The 17,926-nt window shown below is 42.5% G+C and overlaps 2 protein-coding genes across 6 annotated transcripts in view; one reads left to right on the top strand and one right to left on the bottom strand.

Annotated features, from left to right (window-relative positions):
* The first annotated feature begins 57 nt into the window (after window positions 1-57).
* Window positions 58-4,834, top strand: Dlic (dynein light intermediate chain). 4 transcript variants are annotated; one of them, XM_089593385.1, is made up of 11 exons: window positions 58-357; window positions 440-722; window positions 912-985; window positions 1,062-1,178; window positions 1,273-1,515; window positions 1,592-1,802; window positions 1,878-2,066; window positions 2,136-2,250; window positions 2,319-2,435; window positions 3,423-3,567; window positions 3,655-4,834. In XM_089593385.1, the coding sequence occupies exons 2-11, from the start codon at window positions 631-633 to the stop codon at window positions 3,768-3,770; spliced, it is 1,419 nt and encodes a 472-aa protein (XP_089449511.1). In that variant the 5' UTR covers window positions 58-357; window positions 440-630; the 3' UTR covers window positions 3,771-4,834. The 4 variants fall into 4 exon arrangements, with proteins under 4 accessions (XP_089449511.1, XP_014210970.2, XP_014210969.2 ...); XM_014355484.2 differs by having other exon boundaries at window positions 3,420-3,567; XM_014355483.2 differs by having other exon boundaries at window positions 3,402-3,567.
* The window catches only part of mib1 (E3 ubiquitin-protein ligase mind bomb 1), a 52,831-nt gene continuing 39,727 nt past the window's right edge, over window positions 4,823-17,926 (bottom strand). Inside the window, exons 10-15 of one of the 2 annotated variants that reach the window (XM_014355481.2) lie at window positions 9,785-10,004; window positions 8,858-9,168; window positions 7,814-7,988; window positions 7,105-7,309; window positions 6,817-7,010; window positions 4,823-6,607 (exon numbers count right to left, since the gene is read on the bottom strand). In XM_014355481.2, the coding sequence (XP_014210967.1) occupies window positions 6,467-6,607; window positions 6,817-7,010; window positions 7,105-7,309; window positions 7,814-7,988; window positions 8,858-9,168; window positions 9,785-10,004 (1,246 nt within the window). In that variant the 3' untranslated portion in view covers window positions 4,823-6,466. The remainder of the gene's footprint in view (window positions 6,608-6,816; window positions 7,011-7,104; window positions 7,310-7,813; window positions 7,989-8,857; window positions 9,169-9,784; window positions 10,005-17,926) is intronic. The other variant, XM_089593384.1, reaches the window with a different exon arrangement.

Raw genomic sequence — 17,926 nt, 5'->3', positions numbered from 1 at the left:
ACGCACAGAGAGCAGACGAAACGATTTCAAAAACGATTGTGGTCGCACTGCGCTACAGGGCCAAATCGACACGCGTGCAGCAGCAGCGTCTGCGGATTGTTGAGGGTTCGACGACTCTTCAACAAACTTCAACCTATTCAACCTGCGGATTATGCAGATCAACCGTAGGTATAGGTATATTTTGGTCATCGAGTCAACTTGTTGAGGGCGGAGGCTGAGTCATAAATATGGGTGTACACGGTATGGTCGTGTAAAGAGTGCGGAAACCAAGACCCAAGTAGTGAGGATGTCCCTTGTTATCATCGATGTCTTGTGCACACCCTTTCTTTGACATCAACAATAGAAAGGAGAATTGAGGTATAGTGGCAGCAGCAAACGAAGAGAAGGTGAAGGTGTAGGCGGGCCTATGGCATTTAACAAATCTCCGTGTATGTTGTAGATATACCACCGGACGGAAAAGGAGTGAGCGAAACACGCATTGGTTTAATAAGCAGGAGTCAGTCTGTCTCTCGCGTTCGCACACCTTGTTCGATCATATACACCAAGTCGACAGTCTTTCAGACTCTCTTAAGTATTTGACGATTGAAACCAAGACGACGACAGGCTCGCCGTCGGCTAAATGCACGAGACATGGCAACTAAGGCCTTCGAAGCTGGGCTGCTGAACAACAATTTCCAAGGTACCAAAAAGAAGGATGAACTGGCGGACACCGACAATTTGTGGTAAATGAGTGCAGGAAATTGCAAATTTTCGTATCAAACATGCGGGAGGCTCGTTAGCACGCTATAAGCCGTAACCATAGCTTTTCTGCTACTGCTGCTCATGCTTATTATTATGCGATGAGTGTCGCGACACACTTAAACTATTTCGGAGTCTGCAGGCTAATTTTTTTTTGTTTTATCCAATTGTAGGTCTAGTATCTTGGCCCAAGTGCAAAACAGCAACAACAATAAGTTGCCAAACAATAAGAACGTGCTTGTGTTGGGTATGTTTTTAATCAAAGTGATTTATTTATTGCATTGCGTTGTTGATTCCTATAAGTAATGATGTTGTATTTTCAGGTGACAATGAAAGTGGAAAAACTACCCTTATTGCCAAACTCCAGGGTGTAGAGGATCCCAAGAAAGGATCTGGCTTAGAGTATGCCTACATTGATGTCAGAGATGAATACAGAGATGGTTAATTGCAAAAAAATTTTTAATTACTCGAAAAACGAAGACCACCCAGGTCTTTCAGTTTTGAAATCATCAATCATGGATGGTTTACTTTCAGATCAAACTAGGTTATCAGTGTGGGTGCTGGATGGCGATCCTGGACATACGAATCTTTTAAAATTTGCCTTGAATGCAAAAAAGTTTCCACACACTCTAGTTATGCTAGTAGCTGCAATGACAACACCGTGGGCGATACTGGATCAGTTGCAATTTTGGTCCAGGGTTTTGGGTGATCACATAGATAAAATTGCTGCTGACAATGATGAATTCAAAGAAACGTGGCAAGAGTGTCGGCAAAAAAGTAATATCTACTTTCTTAAGACATTGAACAATTTTCTGTGTGAACTTATTTTTTTAAATGATTTATCTTTACCTAGTTATCAAGAAGTGGCAAGATTACACGGAACCGGGCGATGACCTTGATCCAGGAAGTCCTATGAGGAGAACGAGTCGTAATTTGGATGACGAATCTGTTGATAATTTACCTCTACCCGAAGGAGTATTGACAACAAATTTAGGATTAGATATAGTTGTTGTAATTACAAAAACAGATTACATGACAACTTTAGAAAAAGAACATGATTACAGGTATATAAGAAAATTTCTCGGTAAATTAGAATAAAAAAATACTGTAAAATAATTTATTTTTGTTCCAATTGCCAGAGATGAACAGTTTGACTTTATGCAACAATGGATTAGAAAATTTTGCCTTCAGTATGGTGCAGGTCTTTTTTATACGTCAGTTAAGGAAGATAAGAATTGCGATTTACTGTACAAATATTTAACGCATAGGATCTATTCTTTACCGTTTAGAACGCCTGCTCTGGTTGTGGAAAAAGATGCCGTGCTTATGTAAGTTGATTAAAAATTCATAAATAATCATATCATTGAAAATTACATAATTTAAACTCTTTATTTTAGTCCAGCAGGGTGGGATAATATGAAAAAGATTAGTATTTTACATGAGAATTTGCAATCAATGAAGCCAGACGATTATTACAGGGACGTTATTGTTCAGCCACCCTCCAATAGAAAGGTATTTATTTACGTTACGAGAACCAAAAATACGTTTCACGTGTCGAACATTTTCAAACTACGTTACAGAGTGTGACGCGTCAAGTTGAGGTCCAAGCAGAAGATGAACAAGCCTTCTTGGCAAGGCAGCAGGAAGCATTGATGGGATTGAAAGATCCATCTCGGTCGCCAACTACGAGGAATCAGGCAAGCATGGGCCCAATCGTGCAGGTCTATTCAATTTTGATTTTAGCATGCTTTCAGTGTCATTGGTGCTTAACATACAACAAAATAATACGAAAATTTTTAAACACTAAATTTTATGTCGATTTAACAGCTTTTACAACTTTATTTTACTTATTTGTCGTAATATTATTGTGCCCATAAGAAGCGGTGCTTTAAATTCAGTTTATTTACCCTACTTTCAATTTTTAACTTGTTTTTTGTTTTGTTTTCCACGTAAAGCTTCTCTTTTATCAGAATATTGAAGTTTAAAAATACATTGCTTACATTATTGCTATAGTATGATTATATATTAATTAATTCAATTTTCATGTAATCTCTTTTACTTCTGCAAGTGATAAAATTTGTACGAAAATTCTTATGTCATTCAGTAGTGTAATTCCCAAAATGTATGAATTTTAATTTTTATTATATCCCCTGTATATTTCTACATTTTGTCTATGCTCAGAATGCTTATTTCACTTTTTTAATTTTTAAAATTATCAGTCCTATTAAAAAGTGATACTGTACTGAAATTAGTAATGACATCAAGGTTATTAAATTTATCACCCTACGTTCAGAAATCTAAATTAAAAGACATCCTCACGCTTCTGATAATACTCGAGCACTTTGAAATATTATTTATTTGGAATATAACACCAAGCATGCACAACAAAGTCTTTGTTGGTATAATATTGCGTGCATCCAACTGTTTGTTGTAAAGCTTCAACTTTTTCCAACGACATTAACGAATCTGTACCAAATTAATGCATCAAATTTAATGTAATGAATAAAAGCATATTTTTCGAGCATCAGTGATTAATGTTGCGGCTGACATGGTGTAACCCTTGAAAGCATGTTACAACTCATCATATGGAATCGATCTGAGACTATGATTGTTTGTCATTTTGATAATTGTTACCAAGCACGCATTGAAAGATTCAAACGTAGGTTGCTTCTCCAAACAAGAAGTTGGATCCAAAAGGCACTGGTTCAACTCCCTCGGGTGAAGGCGTTCTAGCCAATTTCTTCAATTCGCTGCTTCACAAAAAAACCATGAGTTCTCCAGGTGGACCAGGATCGCCCGGCAGCATTGGAGCTAGTCCTCCCAAAAGTGGTAATTATTTGCATTTTAACCTTTTTTTTTATGTCCTTGGTACTTAAAGTATATTTCTACAAATCGTAATTTTCATCCTCTGTCCAGAACCAGGCAGTATGGATAAGGCTACGATACGAAACGATGCGGCAGCGGAACTCGATCGTATTACGAAAATAAAAAAAATACCACCACTAGATTTGGACAGTTCGACCGAATCTTGAAAGTTGAATGAGTGATCGGGTCATTTTTTAACAATCGGAGAGGATGAAAAGGCCGTCAATCTGCAACGATTGCAGCACCGTTTCATCAGTCAACTTTTTATCACGTCGAATATGTGAAGCATGTCACTATTGTTGAGTGCAATTCTGACTGATGTTTTTCTATTATTTATAATTTATTTAACTGTGTCTAGTTTCGTAAACTGGACTCCCCACTCAAATGCTCCAAACGCAGTACAGTACTTACAAATTCTATATCAACGTCGAATTGTTTACACTTGCTTTTCGTTTAACATTCTTCGCGACTTGCTTGACAATAATCATTCCTTCATTTGCGCCTGAAACCATAGGAACGTGCAAAGCAAGTCGAGTTTTGTGCCAGAAAAAAATATCAAGGGGCCACTGCGTCTCACTGTTTATGAGTGATGAGTATGTTAGTGAAAAAGCTTTCAATTTCGCATTAAATTGACGCGGCAAAAGCAATTGAGTCAACAACAAAAATTTATTTTAGAAATAAATTAGAGATTTCTTGTTTGTACAAACGATACATTTGCACAATTTATTGTCATGACTTTGTATACTGAATTTGATGTAATTTTTTTTATCCCGCATTTTTTGTAAAACTGAAAAAAGAATCATTGTTAGAGTGACTGAAGATTGAGCAGCATTTCAATTTACAAAGTCGTTTTTTTAATAAAATCTTTTTTTGTTTTAAGACTTTTATCAATACATATTGTTGAATTTGCTGGGAAAATAAATTTTATGTACATACATTAATGCATGATTTAGAGCATCTAAATTAATATTTAACTCATAAAATGCATGATCAAATTAGGGTGGCGAAATCGCTGAATTGAATAACAAAGAACAAAAATTTTCCTCATTAAATAATTTTGCTAGGTAGCTGTTCAAAATTGCTTATAAAGATGAATGTATCTTCATGCCACGTAAAAATTTTATTTTTTGGTATCACACATATGAATCCAAATATGTAACTTGATATGTATGATTTGTTGCGGCTAACATGCAATAAAAATCATAAATAAAAGGAAACATTTTCAACATAATATCTACTTTTTATTGCACACCTTGTATCGCATTTAACAAAATATAATTTTGTAAATAAATGTATTTGTTAATGGCCAATTGTTTATTATGACCCAAGGCCGGAAAAGTAAAGAAAATCTCAGATCAACCGAGGTGAACCCAAAGATGAAAAACGGACGGTCTGAGGCTTCTTTACTTCCAGCCGTGGATTATATACACGATTTTTCGTGTCCCCGCAGCTGGAAAGAGAATGTTCCCGTCCGCGCAGCGGCCAAGAGCTTTGACTTTCCAGCTACTGGGATGAAAAAATGTTTTTTGTCTGCACATATAAAACATGGTAAACTGCTATTTTTGTTCTACATATAAATATTTCTTTATAAAAAACGCCTAGTAAAATATAAGTAGACGAATTTTCATAAATTGTAACTTTATAAAATCGACTAATAAGTTCATATCTTATTAAACATTATTTACTATTTCTACAAAAAATGTATTTAAATAAACATTATACTTCTGTAAAATTACGCGTACGTGCTATCGAATAACAAATATTAATACTACAAACAAATTTGGAACGAAATTCCTTAAATTAAATAAACTATTTACAGGAAGGCAAGTAAGTTTTCTTGTTCATGCTTTGGAGCTGCTCGGAGTGATCCGTGCCCTTTCAGTGTTTTGAGAGCTTTAGAAATTTAGTTCCTAGGGGCATGAAAAAAATAATACATCTAAACTACGTCTTTTTCATTAATTTGTCAATTAATTAATTATTAAAGCCATTTTTTTAAACTAAAAATATAATTCATAAAATATGCTATATTAAATTACTTAAGAAAATTATTCGTATTTTTCATGGTGATTGTTTATCATTAGAAATAAAGAGTAAAACAAAATTTAATTAAAAAACACAAAATTAGATAACCAAATGGTGGTAATTTAAAGGGTCCCGTATTGCAATGATTATATTTAAAATTGTTTTAAACAAACATCAGACCATTAGTTTGATCAACGTTCTAAATAGATCACAATATATACATATAAAAAGTCACTCGTCGTTTCGTATTTAAAAAAGTACATATTAACCAATACGTAAAAACGGAATAAAAAATTTTATTCACACTTGCATACTTTTTGGCCCACACAAACAGTTAAACAGTTTTAAATTCGATTCAAAAAATGGACAACGTCGTATGAAAAAAAAAAAAAAAAAAAAAATTAAAATCAGTAGGAAGAAAGTTTTTTGTTTTTGTTTTGTTATTCCCCTGCGTAATCGATACACAACAATATACGTATATAAAATAATTTTGGCTCGAAATGTTTACGAAAACAAAACTTTTCGTACAATGATATTATATAATATGCTCCGTAACGATATTGTACACACTGTCATTTTTCGGCGTTTGACGACGACGCTTACGGTGCAGTCTCAAATGCTCTCTCGTCAACGTGTTTTTGTTTTTGTTAATTTTATTAAAAAAAAAAAAAAAAAAAAGGTAAAGGAAAAAACGGTACTTGGAAAATTCGACGCTCGATCAAAGGAACGGGGTAGAGGGGGTGTGGTGGCAAGTTAATGGTCAACATTAATGTGCGCGTGTCATGTCATAAGCAGTAACTATCGGCAACGGTGCAGCAGGCGTATATGGAGCTTAGCTCGTTCAATAGAGCAGTATGCGCTTGTCCACGGCTTTGCGGCATATCGGACACTCGGACATTCGGTCGCCGCACATTTGGCACGTGCCGTGGCCACAGAGGAAGATCATGTTTTTCAGTCGGTCCAGGCACACCGGGCACATTGTCTGCAACAAACGACAAGGGAGGTATGAGATCGAGCCGAGCAACAATAAGAGCGAACGGGCGCCCAAGTTTTTCCAATAATCCCTCCGCCGAGAGGGGCGTGGAGAACGCGGAAAAAAAAAAGGAAAGCTCTGCAAGTAAAGACAAAGCGAAGAAAAAAAAAGAGCGAGTGTAACGAGAGAATCGAGGCTTGGAAGGGTGTGCGCAGCACCTGCTCCTTGATGTCTTGCAGCTGCTGTTGGAGCTTTTGGATGTCGCTGTGGGAGGTGTCGCGGCTGCCGTTATTCATGAGCGTGCCCTCGGGCTGGCTGATGATGGCTGGCGGTTGCAGTACGGGGGTCGTGTTGTTCGCGGTCACCTTGTCGTCCTCGGGGTCGCTGGTCTTCAATTCGCTCAGCGTCGCAGCTGCAACGAAAACAATTAATTAATCCCGTAGTTTATCTTGAAATGAAATTTTACCGATTCGGTCATGAGAGGTAAAACATAAGAAAGCCGTTACCTGTGTTGGCGTTGCAGTTTTTGACGTAAGTGACGTCGCCCTCGCCTCCGCAGCACATGGAGAGGGGCAGCATGTGTTGGATCTGTACGCGGCACTGCACGCACTTTTTCATGAGGGCCGCACAACTATCGCAGGCGCACATGTGGCCGCATGGCCGGAACAGCACTCCCGCCTTGCGGTCCGAGCACACCACGCACTCTTCGATCTGTTGATTCATCATCATTATTATTATTATTATGATTATTATTATTATTATTTTCATCATTAATTTTTACTTGCATTCCTCTCACTCGGGCACATCTATCTTTTTTTCTTTTGTTTCCTCGAAGAAAATTTTTCTAAAAATATCCTAGAAGTAGGCCGACTTTTTTTTATTTCCAGTAAAACAAAAAAAAAAATAAAATAAAACATAATTTAACACATAATCGAATTAAGTTGAAAATCAATCCACATAAGAATGTATCGAAACGGCAATTGTGATTAAATGCCTCCGATAATTTAATAAAACATTCAATTCTAAAGATTTAGATTATTAGCGATTATTAGCGAATTCGCGAAAAAGTGGACCGTAGGAACACCAGAATGGTATGTAACACAGATTCGATTTATCGATTATTGGGAATGAGGAGGAAACTCTGAGTCAATCAATTGATAAGTATTGTATTTTTACACACACATATACAAGTAAAGGGAGAAAGACATGAATTACCTTTGTGCGGGCGGTGACGCTCTCGCGGCAGAGGAGGCATTTTTTGACGCGCGGCGCGCAGGTGTTGCAGCAAGTGACGTGACCGCAGGGCCCGAACAGAACCTCGCGCTTGGCATCCGAACAGACGAGGCACTCGTCGATACCCGTGGACGGGGTCGCGCTCTCTATGTCGTGCCTGTGGGCAGAACGACATTTCGTTGCATCGCATCGGTCACTCTATACCTATACATCATCTCTATCAAGCTCTCCAGGGGAGGTGAGCAACAACGCGTTAAAGGGGGTCAGCCTCTCTGCGCTCGACTGAATTGTTCATTCGACACTCCTCGTGGTCGGGCTCGTGTGATCAATTTTTTTTTCTTTTTTTTTTTTTTTTTTTTACCCCCTCATACCGTTAACCGCTCAGTGTTTGTTTTGCATTATTTTTTTCTTTGAAGCGTGTGCTTTTTTTTTATCTCCCCTGCCGAAAAAAACGGGATGCAAACGCCACGTTTCGAAACTTCACGCCTATTTGGATGCGCGGCAAGATTTTTTTTTTTTTTTTTCATTGCACAAATTGGCTCGTAAATTTTTTTGAATACATAGCAAGGAACTTTTCAACAAAAATGAAAGATCCTCCTCCCTTCCGACCGATGCCTGCGTTGGCTCACTTTGTAATCCAAGTTACACAGCTATTGTTTCGCTCACGGCTACACAGCTCCTACATACAAGCAACCCCTGTACTTTTTACATTTAATTTTTCCTTATAACTGTATTTTTTTCGTTACTACTACATAAAAAAAAAAGGTTTTTCTCACTGATTTGTTTTAAAAATAACAATTGCTTGTTTTCGCTGCCATAAACATATAAGTCCATCTCGTTGATTTCCGTATGACACATGCTACGGAGTGAAAATATTTTTTTTTCCATGCATGAAACTATTTAAGCATGCTATACGAAAAAAAATCTTCCCTCCCCCCCAAGTAAAATTAAAAGCTCTTCTCCTTGGGAGAAAGTCACAATTGAGTTATTCGAATGTATAGTATTATTAGCAAAAAGGGTACTGACTCGTCCTTGTCCTTGTGGCAGTTGGTGAGGGTCTTGCAGAGATTGGGATCGGGGCAGAGGTCGAGCGGGGTCTGGCCCTTTTTGTTCTTGAGCTCGAGGTCGGCGCCGTGGGCGGCGAGGAAGCACGCGATGAACGAGCTGCTCTTTTTGTCCTGGCCCTGGGTGCCCAGTCCCATTAACAGCCTGCCCACGTCCTGGACGTCCTGGAGCTGGCGCAGCTGGGACAGGGTGTGGTGGCGCAGGGCCTCGTGCAGCGGCGTGTCCCCGTCCTTGTCCGCCACGTTGAGGTTCGCGCCCTCGCGTACCAGCAGCTGCGCGTTTACCAATGCGGGGCAATAACACATATTTACTACGTTTATTTTTAGTCATACTCTCGGCGCGAGTGTTATTAAGTATTTATAACCGACGTCATCGTGGTTTTTGGTGATTACAAACGGGAGGTTGTTAAAAGTGGTGAAAACCATACGTGTTTACAAGCTCGGGTGGAAAAGTGTGAAAGTCGCGGAATTTCAGGTTTTTCACCTTTTGTGATTAATGAGAGTGAAAAAAAAAAAAAAAAAAAAAAAAAAAAAAATGAAAATTGTAGAGAAATTCCAGCGAAAATTACCATTCGGCACAGTACATCGGACGCAAACTGGCAAATGAGGAAAAAAATTATCATTTAACTTTCCCGCAATTATTTTACCCTTTTTTTTTCCAGCTTGCATTCGGTTCACCGTAGCAGATTTATTATTGTTTACTTAATTTTTTCTCTACAATTATTATTATTATTATCATTTTTTTTTTCTCTCGGTACGTGTAAGCTTGTAAACCAATGTCGGTAAAAAGGGTCCAAAAGTAACGAAAAATTGAGAAAATGTTCAAAGCGCGTGCACGTAAAATGAAGAAATTGCATAAAAATATATAGGCAGTATACGAGGTAGGTACCCGAACGATCTGCGTGTGTTGACGCTCGACCGCGAGGTGCAGGGCCGTCTGCAGGTTGACGTTCTGCAGATCGAGATCGGCCTTGCCGGTCCTCGCGAGCTGCTCGGCGACCTCCACGTGGTTGTTGAGCGCGGCCAGGTGGAGAGCCGTGTAGCCGTCGTCCTTCTTCTCATCGACTATCCACGGCCGCGGCAGCTTCGACAACAGGACACGCATCGCGCTGCGACAAAGAAAAAACAATACGTTAAACCATCAACCAACACTCCAGGGGGGGGGGGGACACGCCGATTCGGAGCATCATCCTACGACTCCAATATGCCTTATACATGTATAACGTAACACGAGGTGTATACATGCACCCATCATGTATGGGGAAGATGGAGAAACATGTGCTTGATCACCAGTAGGTGTATATAGCCAGCTCCAGATGCTGCACGTATGCGTGGAGGGGGGGGGGTAGGACCCACGGCATGTGGTAGCTCATACACACAGAGGAGGAGGAAGATGAGAATTAAGCTCCTTCTCGCGCGGGGGTCTCTCTGTATACTTTTTTCCTTCGCGCCTGTTGCGAGCATTTCGTTTGGACGTACACCCAAGAAACACATAATCGTCCCCTTTTCCGTATACCACAGCACGCAAAGAGAAGTGCATCGGAGGAGAGTCGCGATTCTCTTGGCCGCGCTCCATCGAGCATCGCAACTCACCACATATTACATACATACACATATAATATATATATATATAGATGTAGGTATTTACAAAGTGTGTGCGAGAGCGTCATGCACAGGATTTGCTTGGGTGTATATGTATATATAGGTACCTATGTAGAAAAAAAGAGAGAGAGGGCTCCCGCGCTCCCGTATGCGTGACGCTATTTCCGGCCCCGATTATCGGCACTCCTTCCCGCGCTCTCTCGCGGTGTAGCCGACGTCGCCGGTCAAACTCTCCGGCTCCGAGTGCCTGATGGGCTTACGTATACCTTATACTCCCGACGACGACTGACGGCATCTTTACGAGGTAGGTGTATACTCTCGTTACATACGTGCACCTACGTGTACACCTATACTGTTGCTCGTTGCGCCCTTTTTTCCCCTCATATCCCTCGATTTTTCATTGGTACATTTATCGGAGCAACGATTGTTTTGTTTACTATCGTTTGTAACGCGGAAGGTGCGGGGTTGCGTGTCCAAGGTATAGGTACGCGGACGTGTTGTGCCGCACAATACATCATGTCAGTGATCGGCTTTTCGTTACAAAGTACCTTGTACACGCCCCCTCCGATGTGGATCGGTAGGTGTACCATACCTAGTGTACGAGCGGGATTACAACGAATGGCAACTCAACGGGATGACTAGTGCGACATTGCACGAGATTGAGTACCCCGTGTGCAATCGATGCGGCGCTCAATGCGTAAAATGTTTAAAAAAAAAAAAACGAACGGACCAAGTGAAAATGTCTCTATTGTCTCTTTTTTTTGTGAGTGCTCTCGTATATATATATATATACACGGGCAAAAGCCATCTGCACACGCACGCTCATGCGTGAGCGAGAAAGCTCTCTCTGCGTGTTACCAAAGAGTATATTTCACCACCGGAAATAACCGAGACGAAGCTGCACGTGCAGCAGCGGTACAGAAGCGACGTCTCCTCTCGGCGAGTTTTTCTCGTCCCCGCCTCTTTTTTGCTCTCCTCTGCAGGCTCGTCCTATACACATCGGAGGCGGGGAAACTGGAGACGACGACGACGCGGCGTTTATTACCCCTGGCTTTCGGAAAAGCCGTGTCTATTTAAAAATTTAAAGGCCCGTTTGATGTACTCTCAACTATATGCTTATTATAGATCTAGGGTTTTCTCCTCTTTTTTTTTTTTTTTTTTTTTTCTCACAGCGTGAAAATTGATGATCATTCCGGATTCCTTTGCTCCGTGTTTCCGGAAATCGTCACGGACCGTGAATCTTAACCACTCGAACTCCTTCACCTATTCGGTCAATTTATAATTTGTTTGCAGGACTTTGAGAAGGACCCGATGAAAACACCTTTTTTTTTTATATCTGTGCACAACGCATTGTGCGGTAATGATTATTTACTGCAAGCTCAGCAATAAGGCGTGTATTTCTCACAGGTCCACGACACACTCGTGCTAGTGGAACGAGGTTTGTCCTGTTTTTTTCGAAAACGTCTTCCCATCTTTTTTAACGACCAGAGCAGCTATTTTTCTTTGACCATGTACAAAATATGATACACAAATGCTCGTTTCACCTTCGTTATTTTGCACCGAGAACCAATGTAAAATAAGAAGAGGATCAGATTTTTTGACGAAAGCACTTTGACAGCGTTTAAAAAAAAAAAAAAAAAAAAAAAAAAGTACTTGTGTGTTTGTGGCCTCGTCAAAAATGGCTCTGTGAATCCCGTGGATGCGGAAACGGTAGAGAACCGAACACCGTCCAGATCAGCGGAGAGAGTAAACGCGATACAAAAATACCCTCGCTCGCTTTTTTGCACACTTGGTTGTAACGACGACCCCACCATTGTACACATATATTCCTCCCCGGGAAAGCGTAAACAACGAGATAAATCGAAATCAAGAGGACAACATATATACATTTACATACCGCTGCCCCTACGTATATAAATAACGCAGGTAAATCAGTTACTCGCTTGATTAATAAACGGCAGAGCACGCGTCAAACCCTTTTTTTTTTTTTAATTTTCCCTCGCGGCTCTTCACACATCCTGTACATACACATTATAATATGTATATACTTGTAAATCTAGTTATGTCATCGCCACTTCTACCCCGAGCCGGTTGTTGCGTAACACGGGCGCTCGCTCGTTACCCTCGATATACATTACAATTACATACCCACACCCTCGAAACAAAAAAAAGCACATTGCCCAAATTAACGAGGAGTATTCGTTATTTCAAATGAAAAATTAATTCCGGTCTCTTTGTTTCTTTCAGCGACACGCGGTGACAACGGGGGAACGAAATTTCACCAAATAACGCCACTCGGCCGCTCGCTCATCCACGCGATGAATAACAATTGCAAGTGACGCAAGGGCGGGACGCGAAAACAATTAATTCATCCGGCATGACCAAACATGTTGGTGTACATGGGAGCGCAAGCTCCCCGAGCTTTCCCGTATATACATCTTTGGGCCGTCCCGTTGCTTACGGAACAAACCCGATGGGTGTGTGTATTCATAGTAACGAGAGTTTGGAGGCTCGGAGGAGTTTGCAGATACAGAAAAAGATCGAGAAAGAGCAGAGGCGCGCGCTCGCGAGGAGGCGAGGCCAGGAATAGCCGGGGCGCGATGGCGGAGCCGTGGGACGCTCGGCATCGCACATAGCCACTCTATTTTCGGATAAGGACAAATTCGGCGCGAGACACGCTTTTCTCTCTCTCTCTCTCTCTCGCTCGCCTCCAATATGGTGTACTATATTGCACTCGCCTCCCGCTTGGCCACGCTTTATTTCTCTCTCTCTCTCTTTGCCTCCTACTGTTTTTGCTTCTACTTTTTCTTCTTTTCGAGTCAAGTGTAAGCTTACACGCGGCAGGCAAATGAGCCGAGCTGGAGAGAAAGAGAGAGAGGGCACACCAACACAAACAGCCCTGGCGTGCAGCTACACCAAAGCAAAGTATATAACACATGACACACACACGCGGGTAAAATGGTATCGGCCATTTTTAGAGGGCTATACGTACAACCGGCAACAAGCATCGGCATTAGAGGCAAGAGGGACAGGGGAGAGCCGAACCGGAGTCGCACTCGGTGGCGAGCTAGCCGGCAGATTTCGGCATTCAGTTCGGGGCGATCGTTCGAGCAAGATCTCAAAGACCCGTGGACCGGCCGATCTCTGGATCACCGAGCGCAATCGTGGATTTTATTTTAGTGGCGGACGCGTCCAAGTGACGGATTGATCGGAGGAAAAGAAGGACCCTGGCAGCAGCCGAGCGACTGTTCCGTGCTTCTCTACTTCCCATAGTGTATATGAGACGTATGGAATGTAAAGAAGTATGGAGCCGCGCTCAGGCCACTCGTCGCCGATCCTGTTTCTTCAACCCCGTGGACGGCCCGACCGGCGATATACCGATCACTCGGCTCCTAGGTAACCCAAGGTGTACTCTTTTCTTTTCTTTATTTTTTTTTTTTTTACTCTATCTAAAAGGCAATGACGCATGTACATACATTTAGAGAGACGGAGCGGGTTAAAAATTAAAAAATAAAAGATAAACGGGTACGCGGTATAGGAGTAGAATAAGCAAGCAGTGAACACGAAAATATAGGAGCACAGGACGTAGTCGGCACGCGCGCTCTCCCGAGATGTATATAAACCAAAGGCGCGCGCCGTATGGACGCACGCACGCCGAGAGTCGGAATTCCAGATATAGCTTCTCCGGTTACAGGGGCTATTTCCGCTCCTTCGGCCTTGCCTTCTTATTTCACCGCCACCGCTACTCGTCTCCGGTGTACTTACACATGTATTTTTTATTTTTATTTCTTCTCTTTCCGTCGTGCGTATAGCAATTGTTTTTACGGATAAAATCGGTAACGATCGATCCCGTGAATAAGCTGCCGATCGGCCGAACCGCAACAGTGGGGGTGATGTATACGTGCACAAGAGCAAAGTCAAAGTTCTCTCCACTCGATAAATCCATCATCTAGGGGATGACGGTGCGTACCGCTCGTCTCTCTTATACCCTGTGTCTACACTGTACGCCTGCACTCGGCAGTTTTCGCACGTAAGCGAAACGTCAGCTATTCCCTTTTCCTACATTACTAATATACCGGCCGCTTATCTTTTGCCGCGGCTGTCCAAACTTTGGCCGCTCCGAGCTTTCCTTGGCTCCCTTTCCAATCCGACCGACCGGGGATGGGAGTCGCGCCTCGTTTCACGGATGGTAGGGATGGGGGCGCGATAATTGTACAGAGAGGCGCGATAAAAAAAAAAAAAAGGTCACCCTATACACGTAGTAGTGGAGGTCGAGAGTTTTTTTTCTGCGCCTCGTGGGGGCATGCCGCGAATGAGCGAGCGGACCCCGCGTCTATACACATGGACCGGCTTTTTTGCTCCTCGAGACAAAGGCTCCGTCGACCTGGAATTTCCCGGGGCTCGATCGGCAGGACGATCACGCGCCTCCGACTTTGCGCCCCGGCTAATCAGAAAAATCCACACCCACCACCCCCGTCAACGTCGAGTTTCTTCTCATAGACGAGGAAAAATAAAATAACACGAAGCCGAGCCAAAAGCGAATTTCTTTCCTTTCGTATTTTTGTGCGCGCGACCTTGTTTCGCGGGAGCATCGCCGCCCGGGCTCGACTGTGGGGGAGGGGAGTTGGTTTTTCGGGAAAAAGCGGATCGAAAATAGAACGGGAAGGTATTAAAGTTGGACTTTTTTTTGTTCTTTTCTCATCGCTTCTTCGGCTTTTCCTCAAACACGCTCGTGCGTCTCTCGTTCTTATTTATAGCCTCCGACCATCACGGTCCAAACTCAATTTCCGAAGCTCGCGGTTACGCAACCCTCTCTTTTCTCTCGGAAACCTAATACCGGCGCTCGGAGTGAGCTTTCGTTCTGGCTCGTCACGGAAAGCGTCGAATAACATGGACATTTGACTGCAAGTACCGATAATCAATGTATTACTTATGCCCGCGTAATTAACTCTGGACTGCCGATCGGTGTATCACGTGTGACAGCAGGAAAACGAGAGGAAGAGATAATCCAAGAGTAAAGTATATACACGTATCTCGAGTGTACACCCGTGATTGATTGAAACAGGGGGGGAGGGGGGGGTTTCTCATTCACTTTGTAAGCAATTGTGTATATACGTATATAAATAGGAATAAACTTGAAATTCTACTTTGTTTTCTCCTTTTCTTACCCCGTCTCCCTTGTTTTCCGCAGGATGAAAAAAAAAAAAAAAAAAGGATGAAAGGTAAGTTCGTCAAAGTTAAAAAACTTTTCGGATGGAGCCCAAGTACACTTGGAAGAACTCCAGCATCGGCCTCTTGGTATGCACCGAGTGAGCACACCAGCGGGGGAGGAAAAAAAAAAAAAAGATTATTCGAGACACACTACGCTGTATTTTTCGTCATTTCCAACAAGAGAGGGAGTTGAAAACTGAAAATTATGCTAACGCGGCCTCTCGTTCGGAGCCCTGCTTGGCATTCCGCGTGGGCTACCCAGCTCGTACCCGAGTTGGTTTTAATGATGATTGAAAGAAAAAAAAAGTGAACTTGATTTCCCCCGGTCGCGGACTAATCGAATGATCGGCGCGGATAAACGCGATAATTCCCTTAGCCGGTGGGGGGGGGAAGGGGAGACGTGCGGAGAATCTGTTTAATTAACGCTCCAAAACTCTAGGGTCGAATAAAACAAAGGAGCTTTTGTCCCTCTCTCTCTCTCTCTCTGGTATATAGCATCGGAAATCCGCGCGAGAGGTGCATTTGCGACTTGGCCCAACTATACCGGAGGGTTTAGAGTGTTGGCACTAGCTGGATGGTAAATAAGGGCCCAAGGAAACAAAAAGGCATCATATACACCCGCGAGTTAATTCGCGCGTAGAAGGGACAAGTTATTTCGGAACCACTCCACCCCCGAGCTTCCACTCTCTCTCTCTTCAGACGCGATGCATCGCTGCAAAAATATTATGTGAAGCTGGGGTGGTTGCGACCGAGCGTTAGGCGTGACTATTTTTTGGCTGTAACCACGTACAAGACACTTACCACGCAGGAGCCTAGGTATCTATATGAAGTTTTCCCGCCGGCAGATCAGAAACTGCGAAGATCAGAGCGCCTCCCGCAGTCGGGTTTTAATATTCCACGCGCTTATTTAAATATTTATGCTCTATCTTTTTCCCAGCGAGCAATGAAGTTGTGGGATTCAATCCCACCAACTATCCGACTGCGGGACTCGCTTGGATCATTTAAGTTGGCATATTACAACTATCTGTTTGAGCAAAATAGGAGTACGTAAGCAGTTATCTAGCGCAAAACAGCAAATTATATAGCTCTTCGTTTTCGTTGTCCTTTTGTCCGATACTCATGATTTGTATTGTCACTATCCCTGCGTCGTGAAGTTATAACTTTGTAAACTAAGATGTATATTGTAGCGATACCATACACTTAAGAGTTCATAATGCTTTGTATTGCTGATGTAAATATTGTAAATGCTGTTAATGATGGCGTTCTTGCGATTTCTTGTGATTTAGATTTAAATTTAATGTTTACTATTAATAATTATACGATGTATGCCATGTAAACTTGCTTTTGCCATACGGGTGTCTACCACCCTTGGCATGAATAAATCCTGTTAAATTCAAATTCAAATTCTCTCTCTTGGAAAGGAGGCGAGAGCTCCAAAGGAAGGAATGCAGATGTATCTCGAGAAAGAGGAGGACATAGATAAGTATTACGGCTCTTTCGAGTGTACAGGGGTAAGTATAACAGTAGTCCAAGGAGGGCTGCGCAGGATTCTCGGAGCACGTGCACACTTACACGCGCGCGCTGGTGCATTATATATATAGTTGAGTACACGTATATATGTGGGCAAAGAGGCTCGCTGGACAGTAAGAAGCTTTTGGCTCCAAATAGTCGTCGTGCTCCTGGTGTACCGTGCACCCACCCACACTCACAGCAACGTGCATACGTACGTAGATGTAGGGAGAGGCTGGGTCGATTCGAGGACGCCAGCGGGCGCGCGCGTATACACCAGCTCTTCCGGCGCCACGGCCCTGGGGATCTCTGCAGCTCTCTTATGTGTGCCCCTCCTATACATCTGTACATGAATGCCTGCACCGCTCATTTCGGATTTGGCGCTCGATCGGGGAGTGGCGCCTACCCCGTATATACGTATATACCCTAGAGCGCGAGAGATGGATGGACCACGCTCGCGATCGACAAATTTTCGATCTGGATTTTCGGACCCCTCCCTCCTCCCTGTATGTAGAGTCGACGGCTCACCCCACCCCCTCTTCGTTGCGCGGACGGCTCTTTTGTTCCCTATTCCGCTGTCCGTGCTTTTTTCCCGCAAAAATCCTCGCTGCAGGCCCCGGGAGAAGAGGCGGGCCGGCAAGTTTCATACATTTCCACCCCCGGCCATTTTTTCCCTCGCTATTCCCAAGTTTTATATAAATTATCATCC

Source organism: Copidosoma floridanum, unplaced genomic scaffold (assembly GCF_036245765.1).
Source record: "Copidosoma floridanum isolate Cflo_tuat_1 unplaced genomic scaffold, Cflo_Japanese_pri ptg000019l, whole genome shotgun sequence".
NCBI classification, from domain to species: domain Eukaryota; kingdom Metazoa; phylum Arthropoda; class Insecta; order Hymenoptera; family Encyrtidae; genus Copidosoma; species Copidosoma floridanum.
This window is presented reverse-complemented; position numbering and strand designations above follow the sequence as displayed.